We start from the raw sequence: 16,414 nt of genomic DNA on the forward strand, positions 1-16,414 counted from the left end.
CGGATTGGGGTCTTGCACCTTACACTTCTCTGGCACGGCCCTCGCCCAGAGGAGGGGTCCCTGGGGTCCCCTGTGCTCCTGGCCTGGAACCTGGGTCGCCGGCCTCGGAGCCCGAGAACACGGGGGACCAGGGCCCTAAGGACACAGCAGCCAATCCTGCACGGGGACCAGGAGAGGACACCCCAGCAGACCGGGCGGGGGAGGGGCGGGACCCCGCTGCGGACTCAGCTCAGCTCGGCCAGGCGCCTGCCCTGAGAGGCCGCCTCTCCCCCGCCCCCGCCGGGCCTCAGTTTCCTCATCTGTGCAGTGGGTGGTGCGTCACCCGAACCTCCCGTGACGCTCTGCGCTCCACCAGGACAGGCCGGGCTTCCTGCGAATGGCCAGCCTGTGGGAGCGGCTCTGGTCTTGGGTCCCGGGTCCGAGCTCCAGGGGCCAGGGCCCACCACGGAGGCCCTCCAGCAGCCAGAGGGGAACCCGGTGTCCTCCCACGCCACCCTCCGCGGGGTTAGAAAGTGAAGCGTGTGGGGGACAGACGTGCGCTGTGGTGGGAAGAGAAGCGTGAGAGCGGGTCTGAGTCCCGACGCGGGGAGTGTGTCGGCCGCCCCCCACGGCCGCCCCCCCCCCACCCCTGCTCACGCATCCCCTACACGGGAGGACCAGCCATGCTGGTGGCCACGGAGCCAGTGTGACGACGACACTGCTGCTGGGGGCGGGGGGAGGCTGAAGAGCACCCCACTGCGCGGCTGTGAGAAGTGCTACCACATTCTGATGGGACGACTTGCCTTCGCTGCAACCACTCGCCGGTTCACAGTGAGACACTAACCCCGTTCCGATGAGGGGGCCCAGCCAGCGCCACCCCAGCCGGGAGCCCGCGGGACCCACCTGCTCCTGCTCCTGCTCCGTTAGCGACCGGGGCCTGGCTCCTCGGAGGCTGCTGAGCCGCCTGCTCCTCGGACCTTGAAGAGCAAGAGGGGTGAGGCCTCCATCAGTGCAGACCACGGTGGGCGCCCGAGCCTGAGCTGCGTTCCGCTCAGAGGGGACGCGCGGCACGGCCCAGCGCCCTCCGGGGCCCTCACGGCCCAGCGCCCTCCGGGGCCCTCACGGCCCAGCGCCCTCCGGGGCCCTCACAGAGAGCCCTCATCCTCCGGGACCCTCGCGGCCCAGCGGAGCTGCCCAGCAGGTGCCTTTTCTTCGTTAACCCACCAGACCTGAGGCCCTGAACCTAACTGTCCCCTATGCCTGGGCTCCTGAGCATTAAAGAGGAAAAGTCAACATGATACAGAAAAATGTTAGTTACATGCAAACAAGTGGTTAGAATGAGATGGAACTTGGAGACATTGTAGAAAATAGGTCTAGGCAAAGTACCGAAAATTAGGAGTCACCAGAGACTCGGAAATTACCGAAAAGTCGGTACAGCGGTCTGGTAGCGTTAAGGCCCAAATAAGCACGTGCCTCGCAGGCGCGCAAGTCTTTTCTTTCCTGTTCGCTCTCCCACGTTTGCTTCCGCGTTCGCCGTGGAGCTCGGAACCGGCAGCTCTCACCGCTGGTTCCCTGGCCGCTGGCACAGACACCCGACACCGATGACCCGGCACCACGCGAGGCCGCTCGCCCTGTGCCAGCCACCTGCCTGGCTTCCTGTCCCCGCGGCCCAGCCACACCCATCTCAGCGGCCCCCCGGCCCGAACCCTCTCCCGGAGCAGCTGGATCCTGACTGTCCGCCTGCCTTTCGGCGACGGCCCTGACAGCGCTGGGCTCCGGCCCCCGGGCGGGGTCTGCCCCGGGGCTCTGGCCACGCCCTCCTCCATGCCGCAGCCCCAACCACGCCACCCCGCTCTGCGCTGGCCTGGGCTACTGACCCTCGGTTCCCAGCAACCCCAGTCCAGCAGGGACCCCGGGACGTGGGAAAGGTGTAGCTCCAGGCAAACCTCAGCGGGGCCTGGGGGTCCAGAGGAGCCCTGCACCCCCTCACCCACCCTGCATCCCTCACCCGGCCCCTGCACCCCCTCACCCGCCCCGCACCCCTCACCTGGCCCCTGCACCCCCTCACCCGCCCCTGTACCCCTCACCCGGCCCCTGTACCCCTCACCCGCCCCGCACCCCTCACCCGGCCCCTGCACCCCCTCACCCGCCCCTGTACCCCTCACCCGGCCCCTGCACCCCTCACCCGGCCCCTGCACCCCCTCACCCGCCCCTGCACCCCTCACCCGGCCCCTGCACCCCCTCACCCGCCCCTGCACCCCTCACCCGGCCCCTGCATCCCCTCACCCAGCCCCTGCACCCCCTCACCCGGCCCCTGAACCCCTCACCTGGCCTTGGGCACCTGCTCACCCAGCCCCCACACCCCTCACCTGCCCCTCTCACCCGCCCCTGCCCCCGCCCCCCTCACCTGGTTTTCAGCACCTCCTGCACCCTCTGCTCCAGCTCGATCCGCCGCTGCCGCTCGCGGTCCAGCTCCTGCCGCAGCGCCTCGGCGTTGGTCTCCTCGCGCAGCTTCCGGAGCTCCTCCTCTGCGGAGGGAAGGCCGGTGAGCCGCCCGCTCCCGCTCCCACTGCAGGGCCCGGGCGGCCGGTCTGCGGGCACGTGCAGCCCTCGCTGCCTGACGGGGACACAGCGTGACCTCACGTGGACAAAGGGACTTGGCAAACGTGATGACGTTAAGGATCTCGAGACAGGAGAGTGTCCTGGATTCTCTGGATCACGTAAATCCTGAGAGGGAGGAGGGTCAGAGGTCAGAGGTCAGAGAGAGCCCGGAAGATGCCCCCTGCGGACTCTGAAGTCGGAAGGAGGAGGCAGGAGCCAAGGAATGCAGCTCCTCTGGAAGCTGGAAAAGTCAGGAATGAACTCTCCCACGAGCATCTGAGTCACGCAGCGACAGTGAGGGTGGGGCCAACTCACCGCGGGGGTGGGGGGGTCACTGCACAGCAGGGGGTCCAATGAGGCCGAGGGCCAGCTAGGTCCTGTTCCTACCCGCCATCAGCTGTGTGGCCTGTGGTGGCCACGGTCCAGGTGACGGTCACAGACCACAGACCACCCGGATGGAGCACAGGTGACGGTCAGACCACAGACCACCCGGATGGCGCGCAGGTGACGGTCAGACCACAGACCACCCGGATGGAGCGCAGGTGACGATCATAGTCACCTGGGTAGCCGGGTTGGCAGGCTGAGGCCTTGCAAATGGAAATCCCACAGGAAAAGGCACATTTGCTCTTGTCCCGAAGGCATTCCCGAGACCCAGAAACGTAACCAGTTCCACCGCATTTGGGTGACGAGGGCCCTCGGTGAGAGCCAGGACTTCTCCTCGAGGTCTGACCAGTGACCAGGGCTGCAGGCTGGCCTCCACCGCCCCTCACTGCGGCCAGTGACACCCTCGCTGGCCTGGGCAGGACGGCCAGATGCTCAGGGTGATGTAGTAGCTTCTCTTCCTGGCCTGGCCACCTACAGCCCAGGTCCTGACCGACAGCCCCAGGCCCTGACCGACAGCCCCAGGCCCTGACCGACAGCCCAGGCCCTGACCGACAGCCCCAGGCCCTGACCTACAGCCCAGGCCCTGACCGACAGCCCCAGGCCCTGACCGACAGCCCCAGGCCCTGACCTACAGCCCAGGCCCTGACCGACAGCCCCAGGCCCTGACCGACAGCCCCAGGCCCTGACCTACAGCCCCAGGTCCTGACCTACAGCCCCAGGCCCTGACCGACAGCCCAGGCCCTGACCGACAGCCCCAGGCCCTGACCGACAGCCCAGGCCCTGACCGACAGCCCCAGGCCCTGACCTACAGCCCCAGGCCCTGACCTACAGCCCAGGTCCTGACCTACAGTCCCCAGCCCTGACCTACAGCCCAGGCCCTGACCTACAGCCCCAGGCCCTGACCGACAGCCCAGGCCCTGACCGACAGCCCCAGGTCCTGACCGACAGCCCAGGTCCTGACCGACAGCCCCAGGCCCTGACCTATAGCCCCAGGCCCTGACCGACAGCCCAGGCCCTGACCGACAGCCCAGGCCCTGACCGACAGCCCCAGGCCCTGACCGACAGCCCCAGGCCCTGACCTACAGCCCCAGGCCCTGACCGACAGCCCCAGGCCCTGACCGACAGCCCAGGCCCTGACCTACAGCCCCAGGCCCTGACCTACAGCCCAGGTCCTGACCTACAGTCCCCGGCCCTGACCTACAGCCCAGGCCCTGACCTACAGCCCAGGCCCTGACCTACAGCCCCAGGCCCTGACCTACATCCCAGGCCCTGACCTACAGCCCCAGGCCCTGACCTATAGCCCAGGCCCTGACCTACAGCCCAGGCCCTGACCGACAGCCCAGGCCCTGACCGACAGCCCAGGCCCTGACCGACAGCCCCAGGCCCTGACCTATAGCCCCAGGCCCTGACCGACAGCCCAGGCCCTGACCGACAGCCCCAGGCCCTGACCGACAGCCCCAGGCCCTGACCTACAGCCCCAGGCCCTGACCTACAGCCCCAGGCCCTGACCTACATCCCAGGCCCTGACCTACAGCCCAGGCCCTGACCTACAGCCCCAGGCCCTGACCTACAGCCCAGGCCCCGGCACCGGCCAGTTTACAGAAGCTGCTGTGCCTGAACGCAGGACCCTGTCTGACGGCACAGAGTGGGGCCAGACCAGAGAGGAGAGGCCTGCGGTCAGGAGACACCCCCTGGGTGGGTGCCCAGGAGAAGGGAGGCGCCTGGACATCCCCACCCCCCACCCCCCACCCCCATCTGGGAGTCCGTGACTGGCTGGGTTTCGTCACTGCCCAAGGAAAAATGTTTAGGTTTGCGGGGTGCCGGATGTCGCTCGGTAAATATTTGGAGGCCGGTCCTCCTGTCCCGCCTGCTGGGCTCGGCTGCTCCAGGCACCTGACCTCAGCCCCCCGCACCCTGCCCCGAGGAGAAGGTCCCCCCCCCCCCAACAGGCGCTGGGGATGCCGCCCGCTCCCACGGGAAGCCGTCCCATCTGAAGGTCACGCAGCCCCACACCTCCTCCTTCCAGACATGGCCCTCGGCCCCACCAGCATCCCTGACGGGGAGCCACGTTTTCCTGAACACGGCTGCCCCCGAACTCCCTCTCCAGGTCCCTCATCAGAAAGGTCAACGCGAAGCCAAGTTCACCACGTGGCAGCGGCAGCCAGGCTGGCCGAGGGCAGGGTGTGAACACGGGACAGCGATCCCTGCCCGACCCGTGGGAGGCGCTGCGCCTGCCTCTGAGGGGCAGACGGGCCCACACCGCGGGGTTGCAGACAGGGCCTCGGGTCCTCCACTCCTCAGCCCCCGAGCTGCCCTGCCCCTGCCCTGGCCCTGCCCCTGCCCTGGGTCTGCAGAGCTGAACAAACACGCTCCCCACCCAGGTCCCGAGGCCCCCGCCTCAGGGGTCTCCCCAGCCAGGGAGGAAGCAGTGGGCACCCCAGGCCGGCGCTGCAGGGACAGCAGCCCCCAGACACAGCCTGAGGACCTGCTCGTCCCAGTTCCGGCAAAGCTGTGAGAAGTGCCTCCGCCCAGCGCCCGCTCCCCGGTGGCACAAGCAGCTAAATCAGCACCCAGCGCCGCCCCCACAGCTCCTCTGAGGCCGCTCCTGCTCCTCGGAGCGCGCTCCCTGCGCCTGGAACGCTGGCTTCGACAAGGACGTGGACGTAGCGGCGTGCTCCCTCCCCGCGGTGACACACTGAGGTCGACCGCACAGACCACAGCGGCTCTTCGCACAGGACAGAGGCACTACAAACGCCTGCCGTCGGCTTCCTCTCCTCCATGAGCGAGAAAAGAGACAGGAGCCAATTTCCCGCCTCACGGCGCTGAGCTGGGGGTTCAGAGGCAGCCTCCCCTCCCCGCCTCCCGGGGGGACCAGGGCCCTGGCCGCTGCCTCTGCCTCCAGGCCCCGCGCAGGCCTTCCCGGTGCCACATGCCTCCTTCTGCAGAGCGCGGGCCCTGTGGCCGCAGCATGGAACAGGGGCTCAGGGCTCCGCAGCAGCTGCTGACCTGGCAGACAACGGGGCCAGCCGGCGGGGAGGGGGGCGGGGAGCCTGGGGGAGGCCAGGAGAGCCACAATGCCGGTCCCGGAATGAGTCAGGACCCCAACACCCTCCAGGACCAGAGGGTGTCCCCGGAGAGAGAAGCTGGTACCGTAAGAGGTGAGTCCCTCGCTGCGCTCCCCTCGACGGGGCCCCCACGGGAGCAGAGCGAGCCGCCAGCTTTGCGGCATCCAAGGGAAGCCAGGATGGCCCCCGGGGCACCGGCCGCGCCTGTCCACCCCCCACCGCCCTCCTCCCAGGAGAGCAGCGGGCAGCAGCACGTGGTGGGGATGGGGACCCGGAGAACCCACAGAGACGTCCGCCCGCCTTCCTACAGCTTCGTTTCCTCACCCGGAAGCCCCTGCAGCCCCGTCCCAGCAGCCGCCCCCCTGGCAGGAGCCTCAGGGGCCCTGACGAGGGGAGGTTGAGTCCTGCCTCAGCCCCACGCTCTGTGGAGGTGCCGGCCACGGCTCTCAAAGGACGGGGCACAGTGAGCCCCAGACGTGGAGCCCCCAAAGCAGGAACCCAGCTCCGGACGTCGAGGGCGCTCCCCACGAGGGGCCCACCCACCTGCTCCAGCCTCGGGTGGGGGAGGAGGGCGGGTCAGCAAGCTGGCCGGGGCCTCCAGCCCCCCCAGCCCACAGCACCCGGACTCGGAGGGAGCCGGGCCTCAGCTCACGCGATGGCGGCCGGCCGGCCCCCCGCCAGCCCCCGCCAGCCCCGGGAGGAAGGAACGGGCCCCCAGGCTTTCTGAACCTGGGGAAGGAGAGCCGCCAGCAGGAGCCCGCCTGGCACACAACCCGACAGGCCCAGCGCCGCCAAGAACAACGCCAAGGGATGGACGTTCCTAAGAACCCCTCCCGCCACCTGCCCGCGCAGCGCCCGTCCCTGGTCACGCAGGTGAGGGTTCCGCAGGAGGGGACGCCCAGGCGGTGGCAGAGGATGGGAAAGGCATGCTGGCCTGGCAGCTCCTCTGCCCGCTGCCCGCACGGGAGCTCAGGGGAGGACCAGGGAGTGGGGACCACACCCACCCTTCCGCAGCCCAGGGAGCTGGTGGGGTGTTCGGTGGGGTGGGACCCAGAGCGGAGACGATGAGGGCGCAGAGCTGACGTAACGCTCCCCCGGCCCCGTCATCTTCCCAGGCCGGGCCTGGGCGGAGCCGGGTGTGTTCAGCCTCCTCGCTGGCTTCCCCCTCAGCCCAATCCCGAGCCCAGGCCCCGGGGCAGCAGGGGGAGCCCAGGTCTCCCCTCGAACGGTGAGCTGGAGAAACGGGAGGCCCCTGTCCTCAGGGCCGGCCTGGACGAGGAGTCAGGGTGGAACATGCGCCATGAATTGTGAAGGACCGGTGGGCACCGCTCTAGAAAGACGCAACGCTAGCAGGCCCCGGGGTCCGGCGGCGACTTTCCTAGGGGCCCCTTCACGCTGCTCCCGGACGGATTCCACGGGACAGGACGCGGGCTCACCCTGGCGTGTGTCTTCACCTCGGCTCTCCGACCGCTTGCGAACCCTCCCTGTCTGCTGGTCATCCACCGCCGTCCCCCGTGCGGGGCAGAAGCCGCTCAGCGATGAGCACCTCGCTGGGGCAGGGCTGTCCGACCCGTCCCGGGCGCGGGGAGTTATGCTCTCAGCTCGACGTCACCGACGCAACCAGAGCAGAGGGGCGGCTGCGGGCGTGGCCGGAGGGTCTGACCCACCACACCTGACCCGTCCCGCAGGCCAGGCCGCCTCGCCCCTCCTGACGCCGAGCAGCCGCAGCTCCCAGAAGACGTTGCTGTGAGAAAGGTCCTGCTCGCTCTCCTCGCACACCGGCCCGAACCTCCCTTCCCTCAGGGCCCTCGGTGATCCTGGGCGTCCAGGGGGCCCCTCCGGCCGCAGGAGGCCGCCGGCTGCCATTTGCCTCCCTGACCAGCTTCCCAGAGAAGCCCCTCCGCAGGGTCACAGCCAGCCGCCCCGACACGGGGGTCAGCGCAGGCAGGGGCGTCCAGGAGCCCCGGGGGCTGGGAGCAGAGGGCGCCCTCTCCCAGCCTCGCTCTCCACCGGCTGCGTCCATCGGGAGCCCACGGGCGGATCTCATCGGCCCAGAGATGGTGGAGTCCTGCCCCGAGGGCTGCAGACCCCGGGCCGTGGAACCTGGGGGCCCTCCAGCCGGCCCGGGGTCAGCACAGGAAACAGCTTGGCAACACGGACCCACGTGGGCGAGGAAGCCTCAGGCCTCGGGGCAGCCAGGGAGTCACAGCCCTGCCGCCCCCTGAGCATCGCCTCCCAGGTCCGAACTCCACGCCAAACCACTGACACCCAATCCTGGGGAGCCCTCCCGAGCCCGCACCCCGCAGGCGGCCGCCCGATAAGCGCGGGCTCCTGCCAGGACGGCAGGCGCGTGTTGGTGCTAAAAGGCAGGAACCGTCGGCTGCAGAAACGCCCGGTGCTGGCGGTTTGGTTACGCGCTCCTGTAACGGACGGGGGCCGCCTCCAGGCCGAGCGCGGTGAGCGGAGCGTCCCGCCTCCATCCTTCATCCCGGCCTTTCTCCGGGGAACATCGCTCTCTTCGTGTTCAATAACCGAGGACGGCGCACGCCGGCTGCTCCCTCTCCCGGAGCAGAGCCTGGTCTGTCCGAGAAAGCGCTGCGGTGACTGAACGGACGTTAACACTGACCGCCGGGGGTTCACCCCAGCCGCTCGCTGGGGGCTGTCGAGCCCGAGAAGCCTGGGTCCCAACTCCGGACCAAGGCGCCTTCCTCACCAGCGTCAACCGTCCCCCTGCAGGCCAGGAGGCGCGGGGCGGCCCCGCCCACACACCACGCAGGGTTAGTGGCAACTAAAACGCCTCTGTGGGTCCCGGGGAACAGTGTGTCAGTGTTCACAATGCCGACAGTGGGGGGCGGGGGGTGGGGGGAGGCAGCTCTCCTGAGCCATCCCAGCTCGGACGGGCTTCGGCGACTCATTCCTCGCTCACTGAGCGGCTACGTACGGGTCCCAGGCACCATGCTGGGTGCTCCGGTGGAGGACCAGGCACAGGCAGCCCGGCAAGAACAGGCAACCGTGTGGCAGGCCTGGTAAGAACAGGCAACCGTGTGGCAGGCCTGGTAAGAACAGGCAACCGTGTGGCAGGCCTGGCAAGAACAGGCAACCGTGTGGCAGGCCTGGTAAGAACAGGCAACCGTGTGGCAGGCCTGGTAAGAACAGGCAACCGTGTGGCAGGCCTGGTAAGAACAGGCAACCGTGTGGCAGGCCTGGCAAGAACAGGCAACCGTGTGGCAGGCCTGGTAAGAACAGGCAACCGTGTGGCAGGCCTGGTAAGAACAGGCAACCGTGTGGCAGGCCTGGTAAGAACAGGCAACCGTGTGGCAGGCCTGGTAAGAACAGGCAACCGTGTGGCAGGCCTGGTAAGAACAGGCAACCGTGTGGCAGGCCTGGTAAGAACAGGCAACCGTGTGGCAGGCCTGGCAAGAACAGGCAACCGTGTGGCAGGCCTGGTAAGAACAGGCAACCGTGTGGCAGGCCTGGTAAGAACAGGCAACCGTGTGGCAGGCCTGGCAAGAACCAGCAGCTACGTTACAGGCCAGAGGCGGGGTGGTCGCCGTGGACGGGGAACGGACAGGTCTCCATGGACCGGGCCGTGGCTCAAAGCAGGCCACGTCCGCACAGCAGTGAGGGAGGGAGCGCGGACTGGGGGAGCGCGGACTGGGGGAGCGCGGACTGGGGGAGCGCGGGAGGGGACACCCCGAGGCCCACGGTGGAGGGAGCTCGAGGGCCCGGCGAGGGGAAGGAGGCGAGGACGGGCCACCATTCCTTGCGGGGAGGAAGAACACACACACACCTTGGCCTCAGCGATGCACAGACCGGGAAACATGAGCCTGGGTGCCCGTGTCACACGGATTTCACCCGGAAGGACCAACCGTGAAAGACAACTGGTATCTCGGGAAAGAGAGGGAATGGGGCGCAGAGAGAAACCCGACTCTGCACGGGACCCGAGACCTCAGACGGCGTCGGGATGCGTCTCATGTTGAAGAGGCCTCTACAACGCGACAGCACGGCACCCACACCTCCTAAGGACACAGCCTCCCCCGCGACGCTCGGACCCTGAACCTCGTCATGAGGGGCCAGCAGACACCAACCCGAGGGACAGACACGCTACAGAACAAGTGGCCTCAGTCAGCGACACACAGACAGCCCCGGCCGTGGCTCCGTGGTTAGAGCGTGGCCCCACGGACCGAAGGGTCTCGGGTTCGACTCACGGTCCAGGGCACATAAGTGAATTACAGGCTCAATCCCCAGCCCCAGTCCGGGTGCATTCGGGAGGCGACCACGTCTCTCACATCGATGCTTCTCTCTCCCTCCCTCCCTTCCATTCGCTCTAACGAATCCAATGGGAAACATCCGTTCCAGGCTACGGGAGAGAGGAGGCGGGCCGAGTGTGCCGCGGGATCCGGGCTCTCTCTCGCCATAAGGACGCATGGGAACAAGGGAAGGTAGAGAGAGACCTCAGGTTAGATAGCAGCACCCGCTAACCTTAGCTTCCTGAGGCTGGTTACCGCGCCGTGTTTAGACAAGAGGATGCGCTTGCGTTTAGGAAACACATGTGAGTTAGAACTCGAGACGTGTGTCTGCGCAGGGCCACCCAAAGGTACAGGAAATAAAGTACACGGACCGGAGGGAGGAGGGAGAGAGGAGGCGGAGGCGGAAATCACTGTTTCGCAAACTCTCATGAAATGACGGCACAGAGCCATAATGACGGAGGTGGGGACCCCGAGGGAGGGCCCCCCAAGGTCACCCCTCCCATCAGCCCAGAGGGACAGGAACATGACAGGTCACGTGTGGAATCCATGGGACGCCCTGAGCAAAGTCCAAAGTGGAGACTCCGTCACAGAGGGCCTGGCCCCCACAGAGGGCCTGGCCCCCCACAAAGGGCCGAAAGAGAACCAGCGGTGAGCACTGAGGGGACGCAGCTGCCCGGCGCACGCAGGCTGCTGAGGGAGGATGTGGAGGCAGCGGGGAGACGTGAGCTTACGTGGGAAAGCTGACGATATAAGAAAAACTTGTGTTTTTTTCCGTGGTGATGTCAGACCCGCGGCTTTCGTTCTTAAAACAAAGCGAGCTGCCTAACGAAACATTTACAGATGACACGATAGGGTGGGCAGGGACTCCTGGGGCGGGGCCGTGGGGGCGCAGGGGACAGAGGGGCCTGGCCTGGCTCACACTCCGGCGGAAGCTGGGGGTGGCGTGTGGGGGAGAACGTGACTCGCTCTTGGTGTCTCTCTCTGAAATTTCCATCATTAAGAAAGAATGCCCGGCCCGGCCAGTGGGCTGGAGCCGAAAGTTTGCAGGCTCGGTCCCCGGTCAGGGCACACACCCAGATGTGGGTTCGACCCCCGGGCGGGGCGTATACGGAGGCAATCGAATGACACCTCTCTGACACTGGCTGTCCCGCTCCTCCTCTCGCTGACATCAGGGAAGGCACCCTCAGTGAGGAGGAGAAGCCAGCAGCCCGTCAGCGCCGCCCAGGCTGTGCACACGGAGCTCCCACTTCGGCCACGCGAGCTGCCGGGGCCGCGGGGACGGAGTCGACCGAACAGGACAGACCACAGGCCGGCGAGGCCAGGAGCCTCTTCTCCTGTCCACGCGGATCCGGGCGGCCCCAAACGGTGTCCCCGTGGGTCCCGGCGGTCCTGCCCACCTGGTGGACACTCGCTCCCCACTGCCCTGCCTGGTGACCCCCCAGAGACCCCCTGCCCCTCCCTGGAGCCCCGAGTTAGAGGCTCTCGCAGACCCTGCCCCACTCGCTGACGGCATCTGGCTCAGCTGGCTCACGGACACGTGTGTCACGGCCAAATCTGGCCGCTTGACCCGCAACAGCCACGTTCACGAGGCTCGTCTGCTGATGCGGCAGCATCCCCGCCGAGCGCGGGCAGACTCCTCCGGCTCTGCGGCTCGGCCGCCAGAGCAGCCGCACACGGGCTCCCACCCGCACTGGCCGAGCGGCCTGTCCTGCCGTGCACACCGTCCCCCTGCGGACCCAGCACAAGCCACGGTCACAGGACCGGTCAGAGGACCTGGTCAGGCAGGCCCATCACCGACCGCAGCCCCAGGCAGACCTGCTGCGCCCGCTCCCCCAGCAGCTTGCCAACCTCAGGCGCGAGGGAGATCGAGGCTGTGTGGGACACACCTGCACACAGGCACACATGTGGAGTTAGCGGCACACATGCAGAGTTAATAGCACACACACGTACACCCATGTTCAGCTAACAGCGCACACACACGTGCACACACGCAGAGTTAAGTGCACACACACGCAAAGTTAACAGCACATACACATGCACACATGCGGAGTTAACTGCACACACATGTACACACATGTGGAGTTAATGGAGCACACACTCATGCATGCACACGGAGTTAACTGCACACACGTGCACACACGTGGAGTTAACACACGTGCACACATGCGGAGTTAACAGCACATGCATGTGCGCACGCACAGTTAGCACACATATGCACACACATGGAGTTAATAGTGCACACATGCAGATTTAACGATGCATACACACGTGTGCACACAGAGAGCTAATTGCACACACGTGCACACACACCTGCAGAGGGGAGAGCTGACCAGGAAAGGGGTTTGGGGGGAAGACAGGACTGCAGACCTGCGGCGGGACATGTGCAGAAATGCAGACACACGTCACCCGCTTCCCGGGAGAAGAAGGCCGCGCACCCCGCGGCTTCCCGCCTTCACCTGCGGGTGAGGCCCGTGTGGCTGGGAGCAGAGTGCCCACGGGTACGGCTCAGACCACGCTCAGTGCGCGAACAACCAGGGACACACAGGACAGAAGGGGAGACTATCCCAGGGGGTCAGGCAGGAGGTGGCCGCCTGTGGCCCTTCCCCGGGGCCTGGGCAGCCCTGCGTGGCTTGGACGTGACTAGTTCAGGGTGCTCAGGGCGGAGCTGCCTGTCCCCCCGCATTTCCCTGACAGGGTCGCTCACACCCCGACTCAGCCGTGTTGCGCAGGGGCCACGTGCGTGCCTGGTTGAGGGCATCACCTAGGGCCACTCTTTTCTTAGCCCTCCGGGCCTGGGTCTCCTCACCTATAAAGCTGGGGGGCCGGCCGGCGTGGCTCCATGATGGAGCGTCGACCTATGAACCAGGAGGTCATGGTTCGCTTCCCGGTCGGGGCACAGGTCCGGATTGCAGGCTGGATCCCCAGTGGGGGGCGTGCCGGAGGCAGCCGATCCATGATTCTCTCTCATCATGGATGTTTCTCTCTCTCTCTCCCTCCCTCTCCCTTCCTCTCTGAAATCAATAAAAACATAAATAAAAATAAATAAGTAAGGGAGTGACACAGGGGCAGCGAGCGGATCCAAGGCAGCACGTGGAACGAGACAGGGTCTGTGGGCGCGCGCACACACACACACACACACACACACACACACACACACGCCCCTGCTGTGCCTCGCGGTTCGCTGCGGAAACCAGAGAGAACACACGGCGCGCCAGGCCCGCGTCAAGGGCCGGAGACACAGGCCCGCGTCCGCTGGGATGATCCGATTTCCGGGGAGACACTCTCCTCTGCCCCGGGAGCAGACGTCACCGCCAGAGCTGGGCTTGGCGGGCAGCAGAGGGACACGCGGACTCGGGAGGTGAGAGGCGTGTGGGGCATCCACACGAGCCACACCTGTCCACAGGAGTCCAGGGGAGCTGTCCTGCCCGGCTGGACGGAGGCTGGCGTCCTGGCCTCCCTCCCCAGCCTGCCCTCCCGCAGTACTCACGCAGGAAGTGCTTCTCCAGCAAGGCGATTTCCAGGTGACCTTTGATCTCGTTCAGCCGATCAGACTCCGTCCGGTTAAAGTCCTGGACTCCCGCGGCCATGATGAGGGCCCCCGGACCGGCCTGGAGGGAAACACCGAGAGAGAGAGAGAGAGAGAGAGAGAGAGAGAGAGAGAGAGAGAGAGAGAGAGAGAGAACGCGCTCAGGGAGCCGTCTCGAAGCCTCCTGTGTCCACCCCGCGTCCCGGAGCCCCTGCCGGACCCTACAGACAAGGCAGGCACGGGTTCGGCCTTAAGGCCCGCATCGGGTCGCCTCGGCCTCACCCCGGGCCGGCCGGGGTGGTGGAAGGCACAGTGGCTCCCCCGCCCCACCCCAGGGAGACGCGCATGCCCACCAGCAAACCCACCTGTCCCCCCGCCCATCCTCCCTTGGCGGCCACACAACCACGTGATTGTACGCAAATACCACTGAGCTGCACACTTAACAATGGCTCAAGTGGCAGGTGTCATGTGATGTGTATTTCACCACAATAAACACACACAACGAAGAGAAAGGAACCTAAACACACACAGGTGGCCAACTCCCCCATAATAAGGCCTCACAAGCAGCCACTCAGGGCTCCTGTCCCCGCCTCCGCCGGGCGGGCGGCAGCAGAGCCAGAGGACAGCTGGGCGAGCGGAGGAGGGCGTGGGGCACACACACCGCGGGGGGCGGCCTGGTAACGGCCACCGGATGGCACACACCAGCCACCTGGGGGCACGGAGCTCGCGGGAGCGGCCGAGGCCCGAGGCGCCGAGTGTCCTGGGGGAGAGGCTGCTGCAGCGAGGGCACCCCCTCCCGTGGGATCCTGCGACCAGCCACCCCCCACCTGCAGCAAGGGCCCCGAGAAACACATGGAGGAAATGGATGGGGCCTGGCTCACACGGCCCTGGGCGCCCACCCCCACCCCCGCCCCGTCCCGCAGCCGCGCTGGGCCCGCACTCTTAGGACAGTGCCGTGGCCGCCATGGTGCCCGGACGGGAGCACGGGCACCAGCCCCAGCCTCGTGGCCGTGACGGACCTGCCCCCGCCTGCTGACCCTCTGTGCTGTCACTGCCACACGCACTCAGACATGCATGTGCACGCGTACACACACACACACACACGTGCACGCACACGCACATGCACATGGGAGGGCCGGGCTCCGGGTAGAGTCAGGGTCTCCATCAAGACAGCTCCTGGGCGCAGGCAGCTGCCACTGGCCTGGCGGGACAGATGGACAGAGCGTGGAGAACAGTCAGACTGTGGACTCTGCGGGATCCCGCCTCACACGCACACACACATGGATACACACACACATGTACACACACAGCCTGGAGCCACATGTGGGATTCTTGCTCCCGAGAGGCCCACCCTCGGCCCCGACAACTTCCGGAACCACAGCCCCAGCTCCAGGCTGATGCCGGCCAAACAGCACCCCCCGCGGCCCCTGCAGACAAGCCGCGTGCTCTGTGACGGGGTGCGCCAGGGGCACGGCGAGCCGCCTGGCCTGGCCTGGCCGGGAGCGCCTGGCGGGAGCGGCGGCTCTCAGGAGGCAGTGCCAGTAAATTATTCATCCCGCCAGGCACACAGGCGGCTCCCTGACGGAGCATCCAGAACACACGGAGCGGGAGGCGGGCACAGGCCGCGTCCGCACAGAACGCCTGGCTCAGGTGCTCGGGGAGGAAACCCACGGGCCCCGAACGCGGTGTCCACGCCGGGAGGTCACCCAGGGCGGCGTGAGAGAGCCCCCCGCAGCAGGCCGGGGGGCGGAAGCTTCCAGAGTGCCCTGTCTGTGGCCCTTCGGCGTTACCTCTCCCAGGAGTCAGCCTGGGCCTCAGCACCACCTCCGCTGAGGAGTCTGCCAGCCACCCCCCACTCGGAGGGAGGACCAGCTGCTGCGCCAGCGCTTGGCAGAGGAAAGGGTGCTGCCCGGCGTGGGACCAAGGACCCCCCGCCAGTGACACGCGGGGTGAGGGGCCAGGCCAGTGCCGGGCGGGTGGGCGGGCGAGGACCAGGCAGGTCGCTCCTGCCCCAGTCCACACTCAGCCTGGTGACCTGAGGGTGGGCACCCCACACCCGCCCGGGTCTGCAGCGGGTGGAGGGGGACGTCCGGGCCCGGAGCCGGGGTACTCACAGGGTCCCGCAGCTCCTCGCTGTCCCGGGGCGAGGTCCGAGGCACTTTCAGGGGCACGTCGTCGCCGCATTCGGTGTCCGAGGCGTTGGGAGACTCCGCCAGGTCGAGGAAGTCGTCTCGCTTGTGACCTCTGAACCTGATCTTGTCCAGCCTCCTCAGCATGTTCAGCACTGGGCCCCGCTGCTTCACCCTGACATGGCGCTCGGGGTCCCTGCGGGAGCAGAGGGGGCGTGGCCGTGGGTCACTCGCCGCGGGCCGCCTGCCCGGCATGGCGCACCGCCTGCCTGGAGGACGCGTCCTCCCGCACACACGGCCCCGCGCCCAGAACCCAGGCTGCGACCCAGCCCTGCCCGCAGGGAGCAGCCAGACCAGGCGTGGCTCCCACCATGCACCCACCCGCTGGGCGGCGGCGGCTCCCTGCCAGGCTGCGTGCAAAAGTGGGTCCACCGAGCCCCGCGGGGCAGGACGGGGCAAGGGTCTCAGGGGACCTTCCAC

The 16,414-nt window shown here is 67.3% G+C and overlaps 1 protein-coding gene across 1 annotated transcript in view; it reads right to left on the reverse strand.

Moving 5' to 3' along the window:
- The window catches only part of GRAMD4 (GRAM domain containing 4), a 47,821-nt gene that overhangs the window by 14,378 nt on the left and 17,029 nt on the right, over positions 1–16,414 (reverse strand). Inside the window, 4 exon segments of the mRNA XM_079774576.1 lie at positions 883–956; positions 2,387–2,507; positions 13,767–13,887; positions 15,920–16,130. Of these exon segments, the coding sequence (XP_079630702.1) occupies positions 883–956; positions 2,387–2,507; positions 13,767–13,887; positions 15,920–16,130 (527 nt within the window).

The sequence above is a fragment of the Cnephaeus nilssonii genome (assembly GCF_951640355.1).
Source record: "Cnephaeus nilssonii genome assembly, chromosome: 6".
In the NCBI taxonomy this organism is placed as follows: Eukaryota; Metazoa; Chordata; class Mammalia; order Chiroptera; family Vespertilionidae; genus Cnephaeus; species Cnephaeus nilssonii.